The 19,597-nt window shown below is 38.1% G+C and overlaps 1 protein-coding gene across 1 annotated transcript; it reads left to right on the forward strand.

The window, feature by feature from the left end:
• Window positions 1-401: 401 nt before the first annotated feature.
• LOC129778460 (general vesicular transport factor p115-like) lies at window positions 402-19,079 on the forward strand. Its single transcript, XM_055785361.1, has 4 exons — window positions 402-805; window positions 877-2,677; window positions 2,740-2,924; window positions 18,241-19,079. Exons 1-4 carry the CDS (start codon window positions 728-730, stop codon window positions 18,739-18,741), a joined length of 2,565 nt encoding a protein of 854 aa, XP_055641336.1. The 5' UTR covers window positions 402-727; the 3' UTR covers window positions 18,742-19,079.
• The last annotated feature ends 518 nt before the right edge of the window (window positions 19,080-19,597 follow it).

A 19,597-nucleotide genomic window follows, 5' to 3' on the forward strand; every position in this document is an offset into this window, starting at 1 on the left:
TTGTATCTTACATTATGTGAAAAATGACTTTGGTGTGATTTTGAAGTTGATGAAACATAAAATTAATAGTTACTGATTCTTAATTAGTTTTTAGATACTAAAAATGAAATGTTATTTTTCAACAATATAGGATCGAGTTTAACAATTGTTTCTTGTTACGATCAAGCAAAAGCTATAAATAATTAATTTATTGGATAATCATGGATTTTCTTTTCGGTCGTTCTGTTACCATATCGCATATTTAACATAGTAATCTATTGCTTTGTTTGCAAACTGCGGTAACGAAATATTTTATGTATTTTCCTAGAATTTGAAAAAGTATGTGACTACAAAATGGTCTGTAACGAAAATGAAATCTGACATCCCTACCAACAACCGAAGGAACGAACCGAACAGAACAGCCTGAGGACCATGGACAGCCGAATAAACAGTGACAGCAAACGAAGGGGAAATTCATGTAAACAAAATGATTGTCAGACGTTTGTTTTCATTTTTTTGCTCAATTTATTTAAAGGACCATTGATAATATTGTACATTTGCTAGGGAACTAATACAGCAAAAAAATACCAATACACCTTCTTGAAACCACATTACTTTTGCAAGTGTCAAAACAGTGCCGAAATTATTGACGTGTAAGTTTCTTATCACATCAACAATTGGCAGCGAAAACTGTCTGTTTCTATGAAAAAATATTTAATTTCCTCCTGACAGTAGTAAATATTCGCTAATGAACTTTATAAAAAGTGGTTTGCAGTCAGTGCTGGGTTCTCAGGAACCTGGGGCGCTGCAAAGTGGTGCCGAAACGGTATGAAACAACGAAATTTGGTTCAGAAACTCATTCTAAACCTTTTAAATCATTATGCCCCTCTGGAACAGGTGGAACGGCTAGTGGAACGAGTGAGTGCTTCGACACTACTCGAGGATCGCCGCGATGCTTGCAGAGCGCTCAGGGCTCTTTCGAAAAAATATCGCGTGGAAGTGGGAGCCCAAGGTATGCACGCTCTTCTCCAAGTAATGGAAATGGATAGAGCCGATCCGGAGATAATTGGGTACTGCTTGGACACCCTCTGTCATATCACTTCTCGGGAACAGTTCGAAGAAGAAGCGGACAACCCAAGCGTGACGGTCAACATAGGAGAACAATTTACGGAGATGTTCCTCAAGTCGAACGAGAATGTGAACTTGATTTTGAATTGTCTGGAAGAGTACGATTTTAGGGTTCGCTGGTCGGCTATTAAGTTGTTGACCAGTTTGTTAGCGAACAAACCGAAGGACATACAGGAAATCGTTCTTGTTAGCCCAATGGGCGTTTCCAAGTTGATGGATTTGCTGGTTGACAGCCGAGAAGTTATTAGAAATGATGTATTGCTACTGTTGATACAGCTTACCAAAGGAAACGCAAACATCCAAAAAATTGTAGCTTTTGAAAATGCTTTCGATCGATTGTTTGATGTTATCAAGGAGGAAGGATGCGCAGATGGTGGAATTGTCGTGGAGGATTGTTTATTTCTGATGATGAACTTGCTTAAAAACAATCCCAGTAATCAGCAGTTCTTCAAAGAAGGATCCTACATCCAGCGGTTGGCACCAATGTTTGTTATTTCACCAGAGCAGGAAGAAATCGGTATGACACCACAGAAAGTTTCCAATTTACTGTGTATGCTGCAGATCGTGCGATCTTTGGTCAGCCCCATCAATTCTCAGCACGTGATCTCTTCTTGCCAAAAAGCAATGCGAAGCTCTGGCCTTCTGGAAGGTTTGTGCAACATCATAATGGGAAGTGGTGTATCGCCGGACATTCTCACGGAAACTATCAACACGGTAGCTGAAGTAATCCGTGGGGATACACATAATCAGGAGTATTTCAATTCCGTATTAGCTCCCAGCAATCCGCCTAGACCAGCCTTAATCGTGTTGCTCATGTCGATGGTTAATGAAAAACAGCCGTTACCGTTACGGTGTGCCGTGTTGTACTGCTTCCAAAGCTTCCTGTACAGGAACGAATCCGGTCAAAATGCTCTCGTTCAAACTCTCCTACCATCTAGCGCACAGGTTTCGTCACTAACTTCCGGTCAACTTTTGTGCGGGGGGCTGTTCAGCAATGATCCGCTCTCCAATTGGTTCTCGGCTGTTTCTTTAGCGCATGCCCTCATTGATAACACAGCCCAAAAGGAACAGCTGCTGCGTGTTTTGCTGGCCACTTCAGTCGGCAGTACGCCGGTATCGTTGCTCCAACAGTGCACCCAACTTCTTCAGCAAGCTAACTGCAAGTTTCAAAACAAAGTAGCGTTACTGATGCTACTGGTGGTGTGGCTTAGCCATTGCCAGCTGGCTGTTAAAACATTCCTATCGACATCCGGCAGTGTAGCTTATCTCATCGCACAAATTTCCGCCAACGAACACGACGATAACGAATACCTAATCCAGGGATTGTGCGCCTTTCTGATGGGGATCTGCATTCAGTTCAACGATAACGGTGTTCAGGGAAGCAAGAGGGAAGATCTCTGTCAGCTGCTGATCAAGCGGATCGGGCTCGAGACGTACAGCACGAAGCTGGGTGAGGTTTCGAAGCACGAGAGCTACAGCCGAGCTTCGAAACAGCCGCAAATAAAGATACAGTCGAGGTCGGATCTGCTGCTGGATTATGAATTCTGCAAACTGTTCAAAGCTTTGGAGTGTGAGTGAAAATTTGACGTAAACGCTTCTCTAAGCAAATACCATTATGAAATATTTTTTTAGCTACTATAATCAAAACCGTGAACGGTTTTGGCAGTGGAGAGGAAAATATTACGGAGCTGACATTAAGTCAGGAAGCATCTGGACTGGTTGGGCAATATAAAGATATAATTCGAGATCAAGATAGTCGGTTACAAACTCTGCAGGAACAACTGAAGAATGCAGAGAGTGGAGCAGCGCAGCTGCAGGTAAGAATCTAGTTGTAGTTTACTGAGGATAATTCAAGTCAAAAAAAAAAAATAATTTCTGTACACAGAGACTTATCTCTAATTTGACATACCGAGGTGTCTCATTAGAGACGATTGTGACCTGTAACTGGACATATCAACTAACACAATGTGAAAAACAAGTTAAAACAGGAAAATTATTGAAAATTTAAGAAATAACTATTAGAAAAGTTTGCTAATATATAATCTAGGTTGAAAACACTCCTAAAAGTTTATCGTGTTGTAGCAATTTGCACAAATGATGTTTACAAAAATGTCCAATTAGATACGGAAATGTTCAATCGCACTACAGATCTGTCCAATAAGCTAGATGTCGGATTAGAGGCGAATACCTGTATTAAAATGTAAAATGTACCCTAGACAGAAAATTTCGCTTGCCTCTGGGCTTTTTAACCCATTAATAATTTTTTTAACAAAAGCTTTTAATTATTGGCGTTACAGAGACCCAATCTTCAAGAATTATTTTTTTCCGTTTTCCGGAAAATGACAAAAAATCGAAAACTCGCCAAACAAAAATGTTGGCCATAACCTACATTTTTGTTCCTGTAGGAGGTTCAATCCAATGGTTTTTTTCCTACATCACAATGCGTGGTTTTTTAACAAAGTAATACTGTAGAAAAGTTTACATATTTTTAAATTTTATTTTTAGTTCATCGATTTCTTTCTTCTCAATATAACCATGGATAACAGCTATTACAACCATCCTCCTTAGGGGCTTTGGACCCTCTGTTGGGGTTTTCAATAGTTTCAGGTTCTTTTTCGGATGCTACTTTAGAGATACGTAATCCACATGTGGAATTGATGCGTTACCCTATCGGATTACCCAATTATTACGGTGGTTATGATCAGTGTTGGCGCGTTCCTCAGCGCCAAGGCAGTGGACTGTATAAGTGGAAGACTGGTCAACTGCGTGGAAATAAAACTCTTCTTCCGCCTTGAAAAAGGCAGGCAATGGTTTCCACAGCAGTCTACTAGCCAGATATCGATGGTGCGAAGGTTTGCTCGGAAGGCAAGAGTGCAGAATGGAAGTCAAAAAACACTGGTACTTTTCTCCTAGGTTTTATATAACGATGTTGTGTGTATAACGCGTAAAAACTGAATACCATAATTCCTCGACCGCCACATCATTTTATGTGAAAGTGAACGTGTGGCGCTAGCGATGTAATTCGGTGCGCAGTGCTGTCGGCGATGAATAAATCTGCCCCGCGCATGCGCTCAATGTGTGCATCGATGACGTCATTCTGGAGCGGTCGAATCGGGCGCGAACAATGAATGGGCAAAATCGCATGGAAATTCGTTCAACAACACTCATCAACAGATAAAACTCACCCTTCTATTCTCCGTTTATGCCTCACTTTATTTGAGACAGAAAACATTCACCTATCATCTTCGCAAAGTTCATTCTCGATTTTAACGGAAAAATACTGTATCGATTCCACTCACCTATTCTCAGAGAATTTTGCATTCCCTCATTTGCCTCTCGGAATGACGTTATAAGTGCGATTCACATACAACATACACGCCACGTTCACGTCCCGTCACGTCACGATACGTCAATGATTCTACCATGCAATTCTCATGAAAACATTCACATACACCAGCAACGTAACGACCCGTCAGCATACGTTCAACGAAAACGACCGGCAGGGTTTGTAGAAAAGAATAATTGACGGAGACGGACGGTTCGTTTGGTTTTTGTCTGGGCTTTGTGTCTCGGCTTTTGTTTTGATTTGGTTATACAGTAATTTACATCTACATCGACATTAAGCTAATTGAACAGATCTGTGATGCAACACGTTTAATTAGACATTTTTACCTCTAGTTGGACATTTTTGTAAACATTGAGTTCGGGGCCCAAATTATGGCCCCACATTGATAGTCGCCACCAGTCGCAAATGTCCAATTACTGGTCAAAACCGACTCCAATGCGACACTGAGTGGTACCTCAGCATATCGCTTTATAAGTAACTTACTGTACTTTTTATGCCGATCTAGAGGCGAATGAACTGAAAAGTTTAAAGCCTCTTTAATTCAACATCATCATCATTTTATGCCAACATATCTCATAGCTCCAAATTTCGGAGTGAAAATCATTCGCGACTAGTTGAAAGAATTATTCTATTTATTATTATTATTGCATAAGGGTCGGACTACGGGGTTTAAGCATTTAAATAATTGAATTCAATGATTCTCATTGAATTTTTCAAAATTTAGAACTGATTCTAGGCATGCTGATTTGAAAGAGGACATTGCAATTTAAAATTGTTGTAGATGGCGACACCATGAATAAAATTAAATAAATCATTCGTTTGGCATTTGACGTGACGGTGCTGGTAGAAGCATTGACTGCATGTGTGAATTGGTGGAGACGTTGACGGAACGTAGACGTTCTTCTCCGTAACGTGCTATGTGAATCGCACAATATGGTGATCAAATTGGAAACTTTTGCTTGCGCCAGCGAGTGTCTCTGTAAAATCATTCGTTTTTCACTCAAATAGCAGTGATTCAGCCTCGATCGCGGCAGTAAAATAAAGGTAGATAGTTTAAATCGAATTGTTTCCTGTGCACTATTGCAATGACATTTTTTTGTTTCTAGTATGAAACGATCTAAAGCCAGCGCTACACGATGCGACGAACACCCTCGAATGTTGGACGCTCGATGATTCGACGCATCGTGTAGTCGACTGACGAGCTACGAGCCTCCAATGTCGAGTGTCGAATATTCGCGTTGGAAGGTAATCCGTTCGTTGTGGATTACCTTCCAACGCGAGTGGCACGAGTCAAAGGATATTTGTCATTCGTTGATTCGACACTCGATGACATTCGATACACCGCTACACGATTCGTCCGAATCTATCTTTGACAGATCGGTTTGTTTACAAGTTTTAGATGAAGGAACTATGAAATTGATTCATAAAATTCAAAATGTTCGGCAAAATATTGCAGTTTAATAATGTTGATTTCAAGCATTTTTAATTTACAGCCCGATATCAGTACAATTGCTACGGCAGCAATTTAAATACTCGCATCGTCATCCAGTTTCCTAATGTTTTTGATGGTAAATAAAAACAATAAACATTCGATCCAAATACTCGCCGATTGTTTGGACCGATTGCATTGAATCGAACATTCACTTCACCGTGTAGCAGCGCATTCGTCACAATGTTGACAAGGAAAAGAGTACAAGGGAAAATAAAATCATACATATAAGCAAATTCAGTCTATTTTGACTCACTCGTTATTTTGTTTCGTGCGATCCTTCCAAAGGCGTATTCATTCATTGAATGGTGTTTTCCGCTCTTTGTTTTGTTATGTTCACTCTCAGTCCCGATTGAAGATGGTCGGGGAGTGAAAAATGATTAATCGTGCAATCTCACGATTGCTTGCTGCATTCTTTTCGCCATGATTATTCCAAGTAGATACAAGAGTGATTTATAATTAGGTGTGGAGAAATGAGCGAATGAACTATTCCATACTTGATTATGATGCAAAACAGCAGTAAATGATTCTGAAGTACTTCGCTGTACTCCTGACCAGTGGCGTAGTATGCGGGCGGCAAACCCGGCATTTGGTTCTGCCACATTTCTTCAATTTGCCTTTGATATTGTCCAATACCTCTCGAAAATTGGTGGATTGATAGTTTTTTCAATGGAGTCGATTTTGTGCTCCATGTATTGGCTCTGCATTGGCTCCATAAATCTGTTTTGGATGCCATCCCGGCTGTAATTGCAGCTTGTCAAGTCAGGCCAGAACTTCACTGGACCATTGTGTGATAGAATGGATGGCAAAATCCTATTCTGAAGACACTCTTCCTTGTAATTGTTGCCCCAGTGATAACAACCCTTGTCTTTGTTCTACTATTACAGATCCCTTGCTAAATCATCAACTTACGGGCAAGTTTATCTGCGTAAACAAATTTGAATCTACCCTACGCTTGACAAGGTAAAATTTGTTACCGACTATTTGTCTAAAAATCCAATTTTACGTGCCCTATGATCAGAAAGTACCGGGATTTTTAAAATAAAACAAAATAGAGTTAAATTTCAGACAAATTTATTTTATCTCTTTCAAAATACGATTCATCTGAAGCATCACATGTGTCAACGCTTGACCCAGGATGGCTTTCAGTTCCCTCGTCGCATTCTCTTTGATCTCATCGATCGACTGAAATCTTTTTCCACGAAGTGGAAACTTCAACTAGGGAAACAAAAAAGGGGGGGCCGGGCCCATCAGGTGAATACGGTGCTTACTCGGTGGTTTTTACTTGATGTTTGGTCAAATAATTCAGTACAATTTTGGCTCGGTGCGATGGCGCGTTATCATCATGCAAAATCCAAGAATTGTCGGCCCACATTTCTGGTCGTTTGCGGCGTACAGCATCTCTCAAACGCTTCAAAACGGATAAATAATATTCTTTGTTGACTGTCTAGCCCGGTGGAAGGTACTCATAGTGCACTACACGTTGACAATCGAAGAAAACAGTTTTTGAGTGGATTTGACGCTACTCGGACGATTCTTGTTTTGTTTCTATGTCAAACTCATAGACCCATGTCTCGTCGCCCGTAATTATCCGTTTAACGAAGGGTGGATCACTTTGGGCTTGAGAAATCATCTCTTCAGCAACTGCCTGTTGGTGGTGTTTTTGCACGAAATTCAGGTCCTTCGGAACGAGCCTGGTTGCCACGCGTATCATACCCAAAACATCAACGACATTATGCTGTGCCGTTCCATATGCAATACCAAATTCACTAGACATCTCTCTTAAGCTGGTATGACAATTTTCAAGCACCATTTCTTTCACTTTCTTCAAGTTTTCATCGGTGTTCGACGTCTCCCGGTATCGTTTGAGCACGGCATTTACAGTCGATTTTGGAAATTTGAGGAATTTTGCAATCTTTCCTCCCGACCACGTCGGGTTCTCAATGTGATTGTGCGATTTTTTTTCGCCTTTCGCGTTCCATCGTCGATAACTTTTGGGTGTATCCTTCAATCTTGACGAATTCTGTACTACTGAATAAACAAACCACCCGGATCAAACAACTGTGACAACTAGGGGCGCTGAAGTGAATAAAAATAAGCGATCAAATTCTAAGGGTGCTCATACACTGTTTGACCGAAGCCAAATATTTGACTCTTTTTGACAGATAAAATTTGGTCAACGTGTACTGATTAAATATATTCTACACAAAACACGACAAGCAAATATTCAATTATTGGATGCCTAAAATATTTTTTCAGTCTGTTCTTCGAACCTGTCGGTACATGGTTAGGTTACCTTGGATATTTCAGTTGATTTTTTTTTCCATGTTCGGTGTTTGATATTGTTTACTACTGTTTAAAATTGAAGAGTGGAAAACAAAATAGTGTTTGTACAAATATCAAATCAAACCTTATCTGTCAAAAAATATCAAATATTTGACCTCCGGGCAAACAGTGTACGGCCACCTTAACTGAAACACACTTTATTTCTTAAGCTGCATTATAAGAACGCATATTTCTAAATAATGTCTGTGTTATTGAAGGCATTTTTGAGCAATTTTTGTGCTGGAATTAAAGAGCTTGCTAGTCTGGTTTACACTAAAGTAAAAATGGCACAGACAGCGCTTCGTGCGAACACATTTTCAGCAATCGTAAATTGATTGAAAATTATCTGCGTTCTAAAATGAACCAAGAATGACTCAATGGCTCGGCATTTTTTTCGATCGAAAATGAATCGCATGCAGATCTTGATTCAAATGCAATTGAGGATCATTTTGCTTCGGTTGAAGCACGCAAGGTAAAGATTTGACTAGAGAATAAGCGAAGCTGGTAATAATTTTTCCTAACCTTCTGAATGCGGATAAACTGCTCAAAGTTAACTTTGGTATAAGTGAGTAGCTTTCTCAAAATATCAGAAACTCAAAGTTAGTGAAAAAATCGAATAAAGTGGTGTTTTTTTTTGGGCGCCATTTTCATAGTTTGCTGGGGGCGCTGTCTACCCTCACTACGTCGCTGCTCCTGACTGTATATTAGAAAAAAGAAAACATCCTGACTGTATATTCGTGTTGATTAAAGGATTATCTGAATCAGGCCTCTTTGATATAATTTCCTCCAAGTCATCAAACTTTCGGCTCTTATATTGCAAAATATATAAACAAAATATTTTATCCGAAAGATCAGCGCGAGCATGATGGATTCCAAGGAAAGCAACGATTACTGCTCATTTCTTTTTTTTTCTTATCTGACCTAACCTGTTGGTTGAGAAAAAATAAAAGAAAAACTGCAGTTTCTTATTTACTGCCCATCGATTGTCATTTTTGACGTAGGACTACGTCTTTCATTTCTATACTGGGGTGTTAATTCAAAGTTTCGAGAAACGAAAGCCTTACGCCGGAGAACAAGATTTTGAGCGTTAATAGCTCCTAAACAGCTGAACGAAATGGTATGACAAACACTTCATTCGAAAGATAAAATGTCTACGCGTTATATACTTGATACTTTTTGGTCCAAAAACTTGTTAGCCTTAAAATTGCTATTGATATCACCAATCGGTATATAAGCGAGCGCCGCTCGGAAATCCACTCAGTTATAATTGAACAGCGGTTGGAGCATGTTGTCGATGTTGTGGCGAAGCTAACTTCGTTCATCACGAAAGTGCTGATGAACGGCGTCACCAAGAGCCTATTTGTGCACCTTAGGCCAGATGGGAATCCATCGGGAGGAGAGTGATGCCACTGAAAAGGCGACCAAGAAAGTAACAGCATCGAAGATTGGCACCGCAAAAAGTAAGCAGCAAAAGCGCTTGAGGTATCGGAGCAGCCACCACAATCAAACACACGCGCGCAACTCTCTAGCATCGAAAAAAATCCGATAAGATGTCATCTTTGCTGAAAAATAATCTGCCACTTCCCCTTGGAATTGAAAATTACATTCGAGCGAAAGAGTTTATTTTAATGTTTTCTATCCATGTAATACTGCGACCAAATACATTTTGTTTTGTGATTTTTCAATCAAGTGCAATTAGCAGGAAAGCTTCTGAAGATTCTTCTTCCCCATCAGTAGAATATTTTCGTATCCAATAATGGATGCACGCGCAGCGGAAAATGTTTCGCATCGCGAAAATCAAATAATTTTCAATCGATTATTGCCCAGTCGCTGAAAGTTTCAAACTCGGAGGGGTCATTCGCCTCTAGTTTGCTTTCCAAATAGCCATAGTAAACCACACCTTCTCACGATTCAATCACGGACAAAAAGCATACTTAAGCGATATTCTGCTGGTGAAACGCATTCAGTATATTTCGAACTATGAAGGGGCGCAGGAGATCCGATCCATCAAGAGGAGAAGAGATGGCGACCAAGAGAATACCAGCATCGAAAATTGGTTCCGTTTGATGCATCGGAGCAGCCGCCACACACACACATAAACGCGCGCAACTCTTTTCGTTTGGTGGTTATCGAGCATCGAGAAGAATTCGGAAAAAAATTAAAAATTACATTCAAGCGAAAGAGTTTATTTTAATGTTTTCTATTCATATAATACTGCGATCAAATGCATTTCGTTTTGCGATTTTTCAATCAAGTGCAATTAACACTTTAAGGACCGGGAAGAAATATGTAAGACATACGCCTGGGACCGCACGTTTTGACTTGTGTGAAGTTGCTTGCTTTGCTTGCAAGTTTTTAAGAGGCTTTAAACTTTGCAGTTCATTCGCCTCTATGTGTGAAGTTAGCGGATGAAAGTTTAGCGGATCAAAGTTTTTGTTGCGTGCAAGTTTCTGTTCAACGTCTTGCTGGATTTAACGAATAATGAGTTATTTCAGTTGAAATAATTGATTGTTTATCAAGTAACAACCTTCAAAATCATGCTCATTTGAAAGAGCATTGAATAATTCATCTTTCCACATTCAGACTGAAACGTGAGCATGTGTCAATAAAGGAAATATATAGAATTTTGAAAATAAAAAAAAAGTTGTTCGAATAGAGTTATCGAAGTTATTCGATAGAGAAATATTTCACCTTTCAGCCACAATTTGATTAATCGGAAAAGGGTCTGAGAAAAGTTATAGGCCAACCGCGAGTAATCGGTTCTCTACGTTACTAACCATAGAATTAGGAAATTGTTTATATATAGTTATAAAAATATAGTTAAAAATTCGGCTCCTTAAAACTTATGTAACTGAGCCTGTAAAAATAAACGAATTAATAAAAAATAAGTTGTATGGGAGAAATTAATTATTTTAAAGAAAATTGAAAAAATGTATTTGAAAGGATCGAAAAAACATTCTTGAGATAGTACTCAAAGAATATTTTTATTTATCTCTGGCCAAATTTTCATTGATCCGAAAGGGGTATGAGAAAAGTTATTGGCCAAAATGTTCACGAGTTGTACGGGGGAAAGGGTCTGGCTGGGTAAGGAAGTAAAAAGAAAAAAGATGTAAAAATGTCTATTGTATAGAAATTTTGACTATTTTTCGAATCCCTATCCATAGGATCTATAGTGAAAAACGTACCTTGCATTTTTCAGCACGCCATTCTCAATAGCTCAAAAATTGAAAGAAGTACTTAAAGTGCGTCTTTCTATGATATATCGAGAAATTTTGATCAAAAAATTAATTCCTAAAAAATTGAAGTACTAAAAAAATCTTGAAATATTGATTTTTTTTTAGTATAGTATAGAGATTCAGTACAGTATTCGTATTTAAATGTGTTCCTACGCCTTATACGAATTCAAAATTTTACGTTCATACAATAATACCTCAGTACTGAATGGTTCACAACAACGTTATAGAAATCAAATGAAAGATAGGTGATAACGTTAATCAGATTTGCTATCTTTGAAGAAACAGAAAGAAATCGATTTTTCATATCTTCCCGATATTATCACCACTACATCTACATACATCGAAATACAAATTTCTCTGTAAAATATTCCATGTAAATTATACTTTAAAGAGATTTATATCCCATCTTCATGCGTTGATATTCCACGATTTTAAAGCATTTCAAAAATCTCCTAAAAATTTCACTTCACTCTTCTCCTTCATATTTTTTTCGAGTGTGAAAAAGTTTTATTTCCATTTTCGCTAAATTTATTAATTTCCCTCCTACAACTTGTATACATTTTGGCCCACACCTTTTCTCAGACTCTTTTCTGGCCAACGAAAATTTGGCTGAAGATGGATAATTCTCTATCCAACGAGTATTATGTAAAAAATGTGTTTTGGGTCCTTTCAAATAACTTTTTTCAATTTTCTTCAAATTTATTTATTTCCCCCATCAAGTTGTAAAGGTTTAGGGCTATAACTTTTCTTAGACCCTATTCCGACCAATGGAAATTGACTAAAGTTAGATAAAAATATTCTATATCGAATAAGTACTATCTCGAGAATGTGTTTTGGGTCCTTTCAAATAACTTTTTTCAATTTTCTTTAACATAACTAATTTCTTCCATACGACTTGGCTTATAACTTTTCTCACACCCTTTTCCGAGTAATAAAATTGTGGCTGGAGGATAGGTAAATTAACTTCTATTCGAACAACTTTTTTTGATTTTCAAAATTCTGTAAATTTTCCTATATTGATCCATGCTCACGTTTCAGTCTATAACTTTTCTCTGTCACGATCAAGAAAAAAATGAATTATGTGGAAAGATGAATGATTCAATTCTCTATCTAATGAGCATGATTGAAGGTTGTTACTTGATAAACAATCAATTTATTTCAATTGAAATAATTCATTATTCACTAAATCCAGCAAGACGTTGAACAGAAACTTGCACGCAACCAAAAATTTCATTCGCTAATTTCACACAAGTCCGTAAAGAAGGAACGCGAAAACTAGAAATCTCGTGAGCGGTCCGCAACGGATGGGACGCGAAACACGAGGAATCTCGTGAGCGGTCCGCAAAGTGTTAATAGGAAAGTTTCGAAGATTATTCTTCCCCATCAGTAGTATATTTTCGTATCAAATATTGGATGCTTAAAACCTTGTGCCTCCAACGTAACGCTGTCGTTTTCGAAGTCCCCCGAATATTCATTTATACATTCATTCAGAATGGATTCAGATGCCACTTCAAACAAATAATCACTAAATCAACGATAGTCCTACGTCAACCTTTCAGTTATACCACATATATAACCCACTTCCTGTTTATTTGCGGACAATTCATTTTTCTAATCGGCGAGCTGAGTCTCAAGTCTGTCGACGGCTTCATGTACAACACTTGCATTTTGCTGCTGCAGTGTCAGCCGATGGATCACTTCCGTGTTGTATTGCAATTGTTCGTTGAATTTTTTTTTGCCGCTCGGTAAGTTCACTAAAGTCCAACTCGCTGCGTACGTAATGTGTTTGTTAATGTGCTCACCGGCCGGCGGGTATGCAGCAACTATAGGATCCCGATACGCATTAAAGGGTTTGGCTCCGAAGCTTCGTGATGGCCTCGTCACAACTTCAAGATTATTGTTGAATTCAGACGGGTTGGGAACAAAGCATAAATAGCATATAAATCTAAGGGTGGGTTTAGACTAGTGATATATTCATGTGAAGAAATATGATGAGATTTATAGAAATCGTATCAACCGTTTACACTAGCGTGAACTTCTATAATGAATATATTCATATTTTCGGTGAATTTATTCACCTGAAGTAGACTGCATCCAACTTTAGTGATTTCTCACCATTGAGAAATTCACAAGCGTTTACATATGCTGAATTTATTCAAGTTATATATACCTCGAATAAGTGTATCATATTTATTCTCACCCGTTTACACCTATTTTCACGTGAATAAATTCATCTATAGCTATAGATCTCCCTAATGTAAACCCGCCATAAGGCAGGTTCAATTCTGTTGGTAAGAGTGACCAAAGGTTCAACAAAATCACACGGATGTGTCCCACATTACGGTGTCTCCTTCTTGAAAGCCCGGGTGTCTAGGTTTATCTTTTTACAAAGGGCCTGATTGTCACGGACAGTTGCGTGTAAAAATAAACTCCGTGAAGTGAAAGTGTTCATTACCGTTTATGAGAGACATGTCGGTTGCAGAATGTCCGGCGTTTGAACGTTATGTCGGTTACATAATTTCGGACGTTTGAACGTAATGTAGGTAAAATTAATACAGTGTGTTAGAGATGTGCCATCCGCTCATGAGCTGTTGAGAATCGACTCTTTGAAGTGAGTTGACGCGGAACAGCTCGCAAAAAAAAATCAAACAGCTCTTCAGCTCACTTTGATGATGATGCAGGAGAGAAAAGAGCTGTAGAATTGAAGAGAGTGTGTGAGCTGTAAAGGCTGATTTAGACGATGCCAGTCAGCGCTCTAGTTGAAGTATCCAGTGAACAGAGAACAGACACTCTGTTCAAGATACTTGTACCAGTATCGAACAAGTAATTGGCCTCTAACTTGAACAGAGTGTCTGTTCTCTGTTCACTGGATACTTCAACTAGAGCGCTGACTGGCATCGTCTAAATCAGCCTTAAGATTCAAATGAACTGACCGTCTCTCGCTCTCCGTGTTATGACATCAGTTCAGTTTCATTTGTTCCTTGTCTTTTCATCTGCGTTGACGAAATTGGGCTTTGTTTACCAGTTTAGGGGGCGCCAAAAATAATTGACTTTCTGGCAGAATGAACACGTTTTTAAAATTAAAATTATGAATGCAAATTAACATCTGTGTATTAAATTAGTATTCTATTTCAATGAAAAACACTTTGTTTGTAGGCGGTGAAAAAATCTCATAAGAAAATTCTTTTTGAAGACAATTTTATATTGTAATGAAAAGTCTCAGTAAAAATGTCGGAAATGTATAGACAAATGGTTAAATAAGATTCAGGAATACGTGTTTTAAGTAATTTAATAACACGGTGTGAAAAAATTCATTGAAATTTTAACATTTTAAAACTGACTTCGTGTCTTCTAATCTGATAAAGATTACACTATCGAGTTTGGGACCCAAATTGAAAGTCGCCACCAGACGTCGACACTGACAACTGAGCTGAAGAGCTGTTCATAAAGATCAGCTCTTTTAGATGAACTGAACTGATCTGAGCTGTTCATCATGATGAGCTGGATTGCACACCACTACAGTGTATGAGATAATATTCCATTTAGTTAAGCGTATGTTTTGGAAAAACTAGTATGCAATTATACCTCGACGATTCGGTATTTTAATGCCAACTATTCGGGCACATCCCATGATTTATTTGTTCAGTGCGTTAGTTTGCTGAATCAAACGCTGGTTGAAAGATGAGGAAGAATACTTGGTTGCTCGTGAATAAAGTAAACATATGGGAATGTAATTTTATTTGCTCTTTCTATAAATTACTCTAGAGATAAAACAATACTATTATGTTTAATAATGAATAATGTAATAGGTCAAGGTTAGAATCATTTTTTTAAAAACGTTTCTACAATTTCGTTGAATAATAATAATAATAACTCATAGGAAACCCAAATTTATCCACCCCACGATCAATATAATCTGAGCTACTCCCATTTGGGATTCTGAGTTTCAATGCTTGCATCCTTCCTATTCTCGTGTAATTTGATATATGGAACAAAAGGTTTGATTCAATTATTTAAACAGAAACTGGCGTCGTTCAGAAGCATAATCTTCATATAAAACATCTGATGGGCTTCAAGGAATTTGCCAAAAGCAGAAAGTGATTTAGACTTTCTTTAGACGGATATCAAAATTTTGGGAAAAAAAAACGTCCTCTGGATATGTTAGGATTTCGTTCTAGAAATGAAACCAGGCGGGTAAATTGCTGTTCGTTTATCTTTTCTTTTCTAAATAGCAAGACGAGATTCAAAATGTTAGCAAAAAAGCTAAATAAATACAAAATTGAACATATTCCATTCCGCGTGACTAGCTTCCACCATCTAAAACACAAGTGACAAATACACTTGTTTTTCCCCGTGACGTGACAGTATCGTTGTATTCATAATAACACCGAGTTCATCAAAGTCACGACGGATGAACTCTTCCGAATTCTACACACACGGTGACAGCCGTAATAACGTTGTATACAATTCACTTCCTTTTCATCGTGAAGTGACGTTCGTGATCAGGCCCAAAGTCTGGTGACAACCAGCTGAGTCTGTGATTGGACCTGATCACGAACATCACTGTCACAAACGCTTTCACGTCACTTACACTTCACTTAATCTTTTTGTGTCTATCATCATTGTCACGTGTAAAAATAAACTCCATGAAGTGAAAGAGTTCATTCCCGTTTATAAGAGACATGTCAGCTGCATAGTTTCGGGCGTTTGAACGTTATGTCGGTTGCATAATTTCGGATGTTTGAAAGTTATGTAGGTAAAATTAATAAGTGTATAAGATAATATTCCATTCAATCGAACGTATGTTTTAGAATGACAAGTTTGCGATTATACCTCGATGATTCGGTATTTCAATGCCAAATATTCTTTAAAAATTTAAAAGCTTTGCAAAGATAGATTCTTTTTTTCTTGTTTGAAACTTAAATATTCTTTCATTCAAAGTATGTCTTCAAAACAATAGCGTTGAAAATATCTATTACGTAATAACAAAAGATCAATGGCCTTATTCGATGTAACTATCGTCCTGATTCGGGTCTTGTCCACCAATTGCGAATGTTTGAATTAAAAAAACCAGCATGCAATGTTGGAAAAACCTTACAGTTATTATTTTATATTCAAAATATCAACAAACCATTTCTATACATAATCAATCATAATTATCGTTTTGGGCCAGTGGCCTCCATTGCCATTTCATGGGGTTGCAACTCTCTGTTAGTCTAATCCTCAAAATAGAAACAAAAAATTTCTATTTATTTAAGGCAATCGAAATTAGACCTTTCGCCATGTTTCAATCGGTCTACGGGAGCTACCCATTTAGTCTTCAATTATATCCCATAGCGCATTTATCGAATCCAAAAAAACAAATTTACGTTCTCTGGATACGTCAGGATTTCGTTCTAAAATGCCACCAAGCGGGTAAATTGCTGTTTGTTTATCTTTTCTTTCTCTAAAAGCAAGACAAGATTCAAAATGTTAGCAAAAAAGCTAAATAAATCCGAAATTAAACTTACTCCATTCCGCGTGACTAGCTTTCACCATCTAAAACACAAGTGACAAATATACTTGTTTTTCTCCGTGATGTGACAGTATCGTGGTATTCATAATAACACCGAGTTCATCAAAGTCACGACGGATGAACTCTTCCGAATTCTACACACACGGTGACAGCCGTAATAACGTTGTATACAATTCACTTCCTTTTCATCGTGAAGTGACGTTCGTGATCAGGCCCATTATGAATATTTAGATTTGAGAGGGTAATATACAACACTAATAGCGAATTCGTTTTTGTTCAGTTTCAACCCCAGTGCCGCACTAACTGCTGTCAAAACGTTTTTTTATTCACTCAGTTTCGCACTCAGTGTCGCACTAGTTCGCCCCGAAAGCTGTTAGTTTCGCACTGAGATGTTTCACGGGTTGGCACTCGGGTTCACCAATACAACTATACTGAACTGTCAAGTTCCGAATATTGTTTTGGAAAATCTAAAAATAAAGACTATGAAAATGGAAAACCTGCTGCTTTTGCTTTTGTATTATTGGAATCGTAATCCAATTCGGATTCTGATTTTGAAGAGTAGAGTAGGCGGCATTAAGCTACGTGTGCTTTCATTGGGAGGTGAAAATAATGATGGATATTCAGGTGGAATAAATTTCAAAATCAAAATTATGAATGAAAATTTACTTTGACGTATCGAATATTTATTTTATGTGATTAAATAAAAGTTTTCTTCCGATATCGCAGAATATTGAACGAAAACTGTGTCTAATGATGGTTTTATATTATAATAGTAATTATTTGTGGAACAAACAGGAAATGCATCGACAAATGGTTAAGTGAGTGTCAGAACTACATGTGTTAGGTAATCAAACAATATTAAGTAAAAATTTTCATTCAAACTTTTATATGTTTACCCTGCACTTGGCCCTTCTGATCTGATGGAGAACAATTTACCTCCCAAGCACTAATATCTCCACCAGACGTCGACACTGTACATTTGCCGTCGTAAATATAAACAAATCAGACTATATAACGCACACCAACAAACCACCGCATTCGTGAAACTGAAAACGTTTTTTTATTACAGAGTCAGTTTGGCACTGACTCAGTTTTAAAAACGAATTCGCTATAAATCAACAACACTAAATTATTATGACATCTATAATTGAGGGCTCGCTACGTGCAAAATTAAATAACCAAAAATTTAAAGAAGCAATACAATATTCTTACCCCTTTCCAGGCACAACTTGAGCAAGTGCGGAACGCAAATTCCCAACTATCCGATCAGAACATTCTCCTGAAGGCTCAACTGCAGGCCGCTTCCGATCTACAGAAGAGTCAACAACCATCTCCCCTGCATCTCCTACCCACGCAAGCCGAAAGTGTCAACCACCAGACGGAGGCCCTAGAAAGACAGCTGACCGCGCTCAGCCTGCAGCAAGAGGAACAGCAATCGAAGGCGAATCGTTTCGAGGCGGAGAACAAGCGACTGCTGGGAGAAATGGAAATTCTGAAGCAACAGCTGGAGGAAGCGGTAAAATCAACGCACGAAAGCAAGAGCGATCTGGAGAAACTGAGGAAAGATCAGGAGGATTTGCTGGAGCTGCTGACGGATCAGGAGAGCAAGATGAGAAGTTACCGGAGGACCCTCAAGAAAATGGGCTGCCAAGTGGAGGACGATAGCGATGAAGATGAACAGCATAATCATATCGAGGAAGGGAGCAATGGTTCACTATTATAATGTCGACATTCTTATTTGTGTCAAGTTGCTTGTTCTGACACTATGTCTACGTTTCTATTTTAGATTGTCGTACAATTTGTGTTTGTGTTGCACATAAGGCTGGATATGCGTGTAACTAGAAGTTTATAGACCTTGAGAGTTTCTGCGTTTATGAACTGCATTACATTTAAAACCAAAAAGAAAAAAAATGATTATGTAGTGAACAGTATTGGAATATATTGAATACTTGCGTAACTTCAAATTCATAGGTTTTTGTGTATAGAATTTACCTTAGAACAATTCCTTAGCATAAAATGACCAGATGGTCAGAGGTCTAACGCGAGACACAAAAAACAAAATGTTATTTTTATACGTTATGTGAACATAAACCATAGTTTAGCGAGTCTAAACTGATCATTATTATTTCTTTCTGAGTATCGGCACTCAGTTGTGATTTTTCGGTGGTTTAGATTTTGTTTACGCCCAAAAATGACTCGCTCATCAGAGCATTTACAGCTTGAAAACACGATTCAAATTCTACAATTTTCTTCAAATTACCTAAGGGCATCCGCACCAATGCATTGTTATAGACATTTTGACAACCCTCACCATAACGCAGCAACCCCACTGGTGGTTGCGGTTCAGGTGTGGGAAATAGTAATCTGCCTCTCGGTGAATAGTGAGTTAACAAATTTGGCAACGCGATAGCAACCGAGCCATGTGTTGCTATTTTAAACAAATTTTCTTTAAATCTTAATAACAACAACAAAAATGATTCAAGGCTGTCGATTCGCAGCAGCAATATTGTCAAGCAACTTGATGATTTTTCCATACTGCAAGCTCCACACCACAGCGAAGGAGTTGAACATCCTGAGGC

This window comes from Toxorhynchites rutilus, chromosome 3, assembly GCF_029784135.1.
Source record: "Toxorhynchites rutilus septentrionalis strain SRP chromosome 3, ASM2978413v1, whole genome shotgun sequence".
NCBI classification, from domain to species: Eukaryota; Metazoa; Arthropoda; class Insecta; order Diptera; family Culicidae; genus Toxorhynchites; species Toxorhynchites rutilus.

Coding starts and splice junctions, on each gene's coding strand:
- LOC129778460 (XM_055785361.1), top strand. CDS start 728: ATGAACTTTATAAAAAGTGGTTTGCAGTCAGTGCTGGGTTCTCAGGAA. Junction 806..876: donor TGCAAAGTGGTGCCGAAACG/GTATGAAACAAC, acceptor CCTCTGGAACAG/GTGGAACGGCTAGTGGAACG. Junction 2,678..2,739: donor ACTGTTCAAAGCTTTGGAGT/GTGAGTGAAAAT, acceptor ATATTTTTTTAG/CTACTATAATCAAAACCGTG.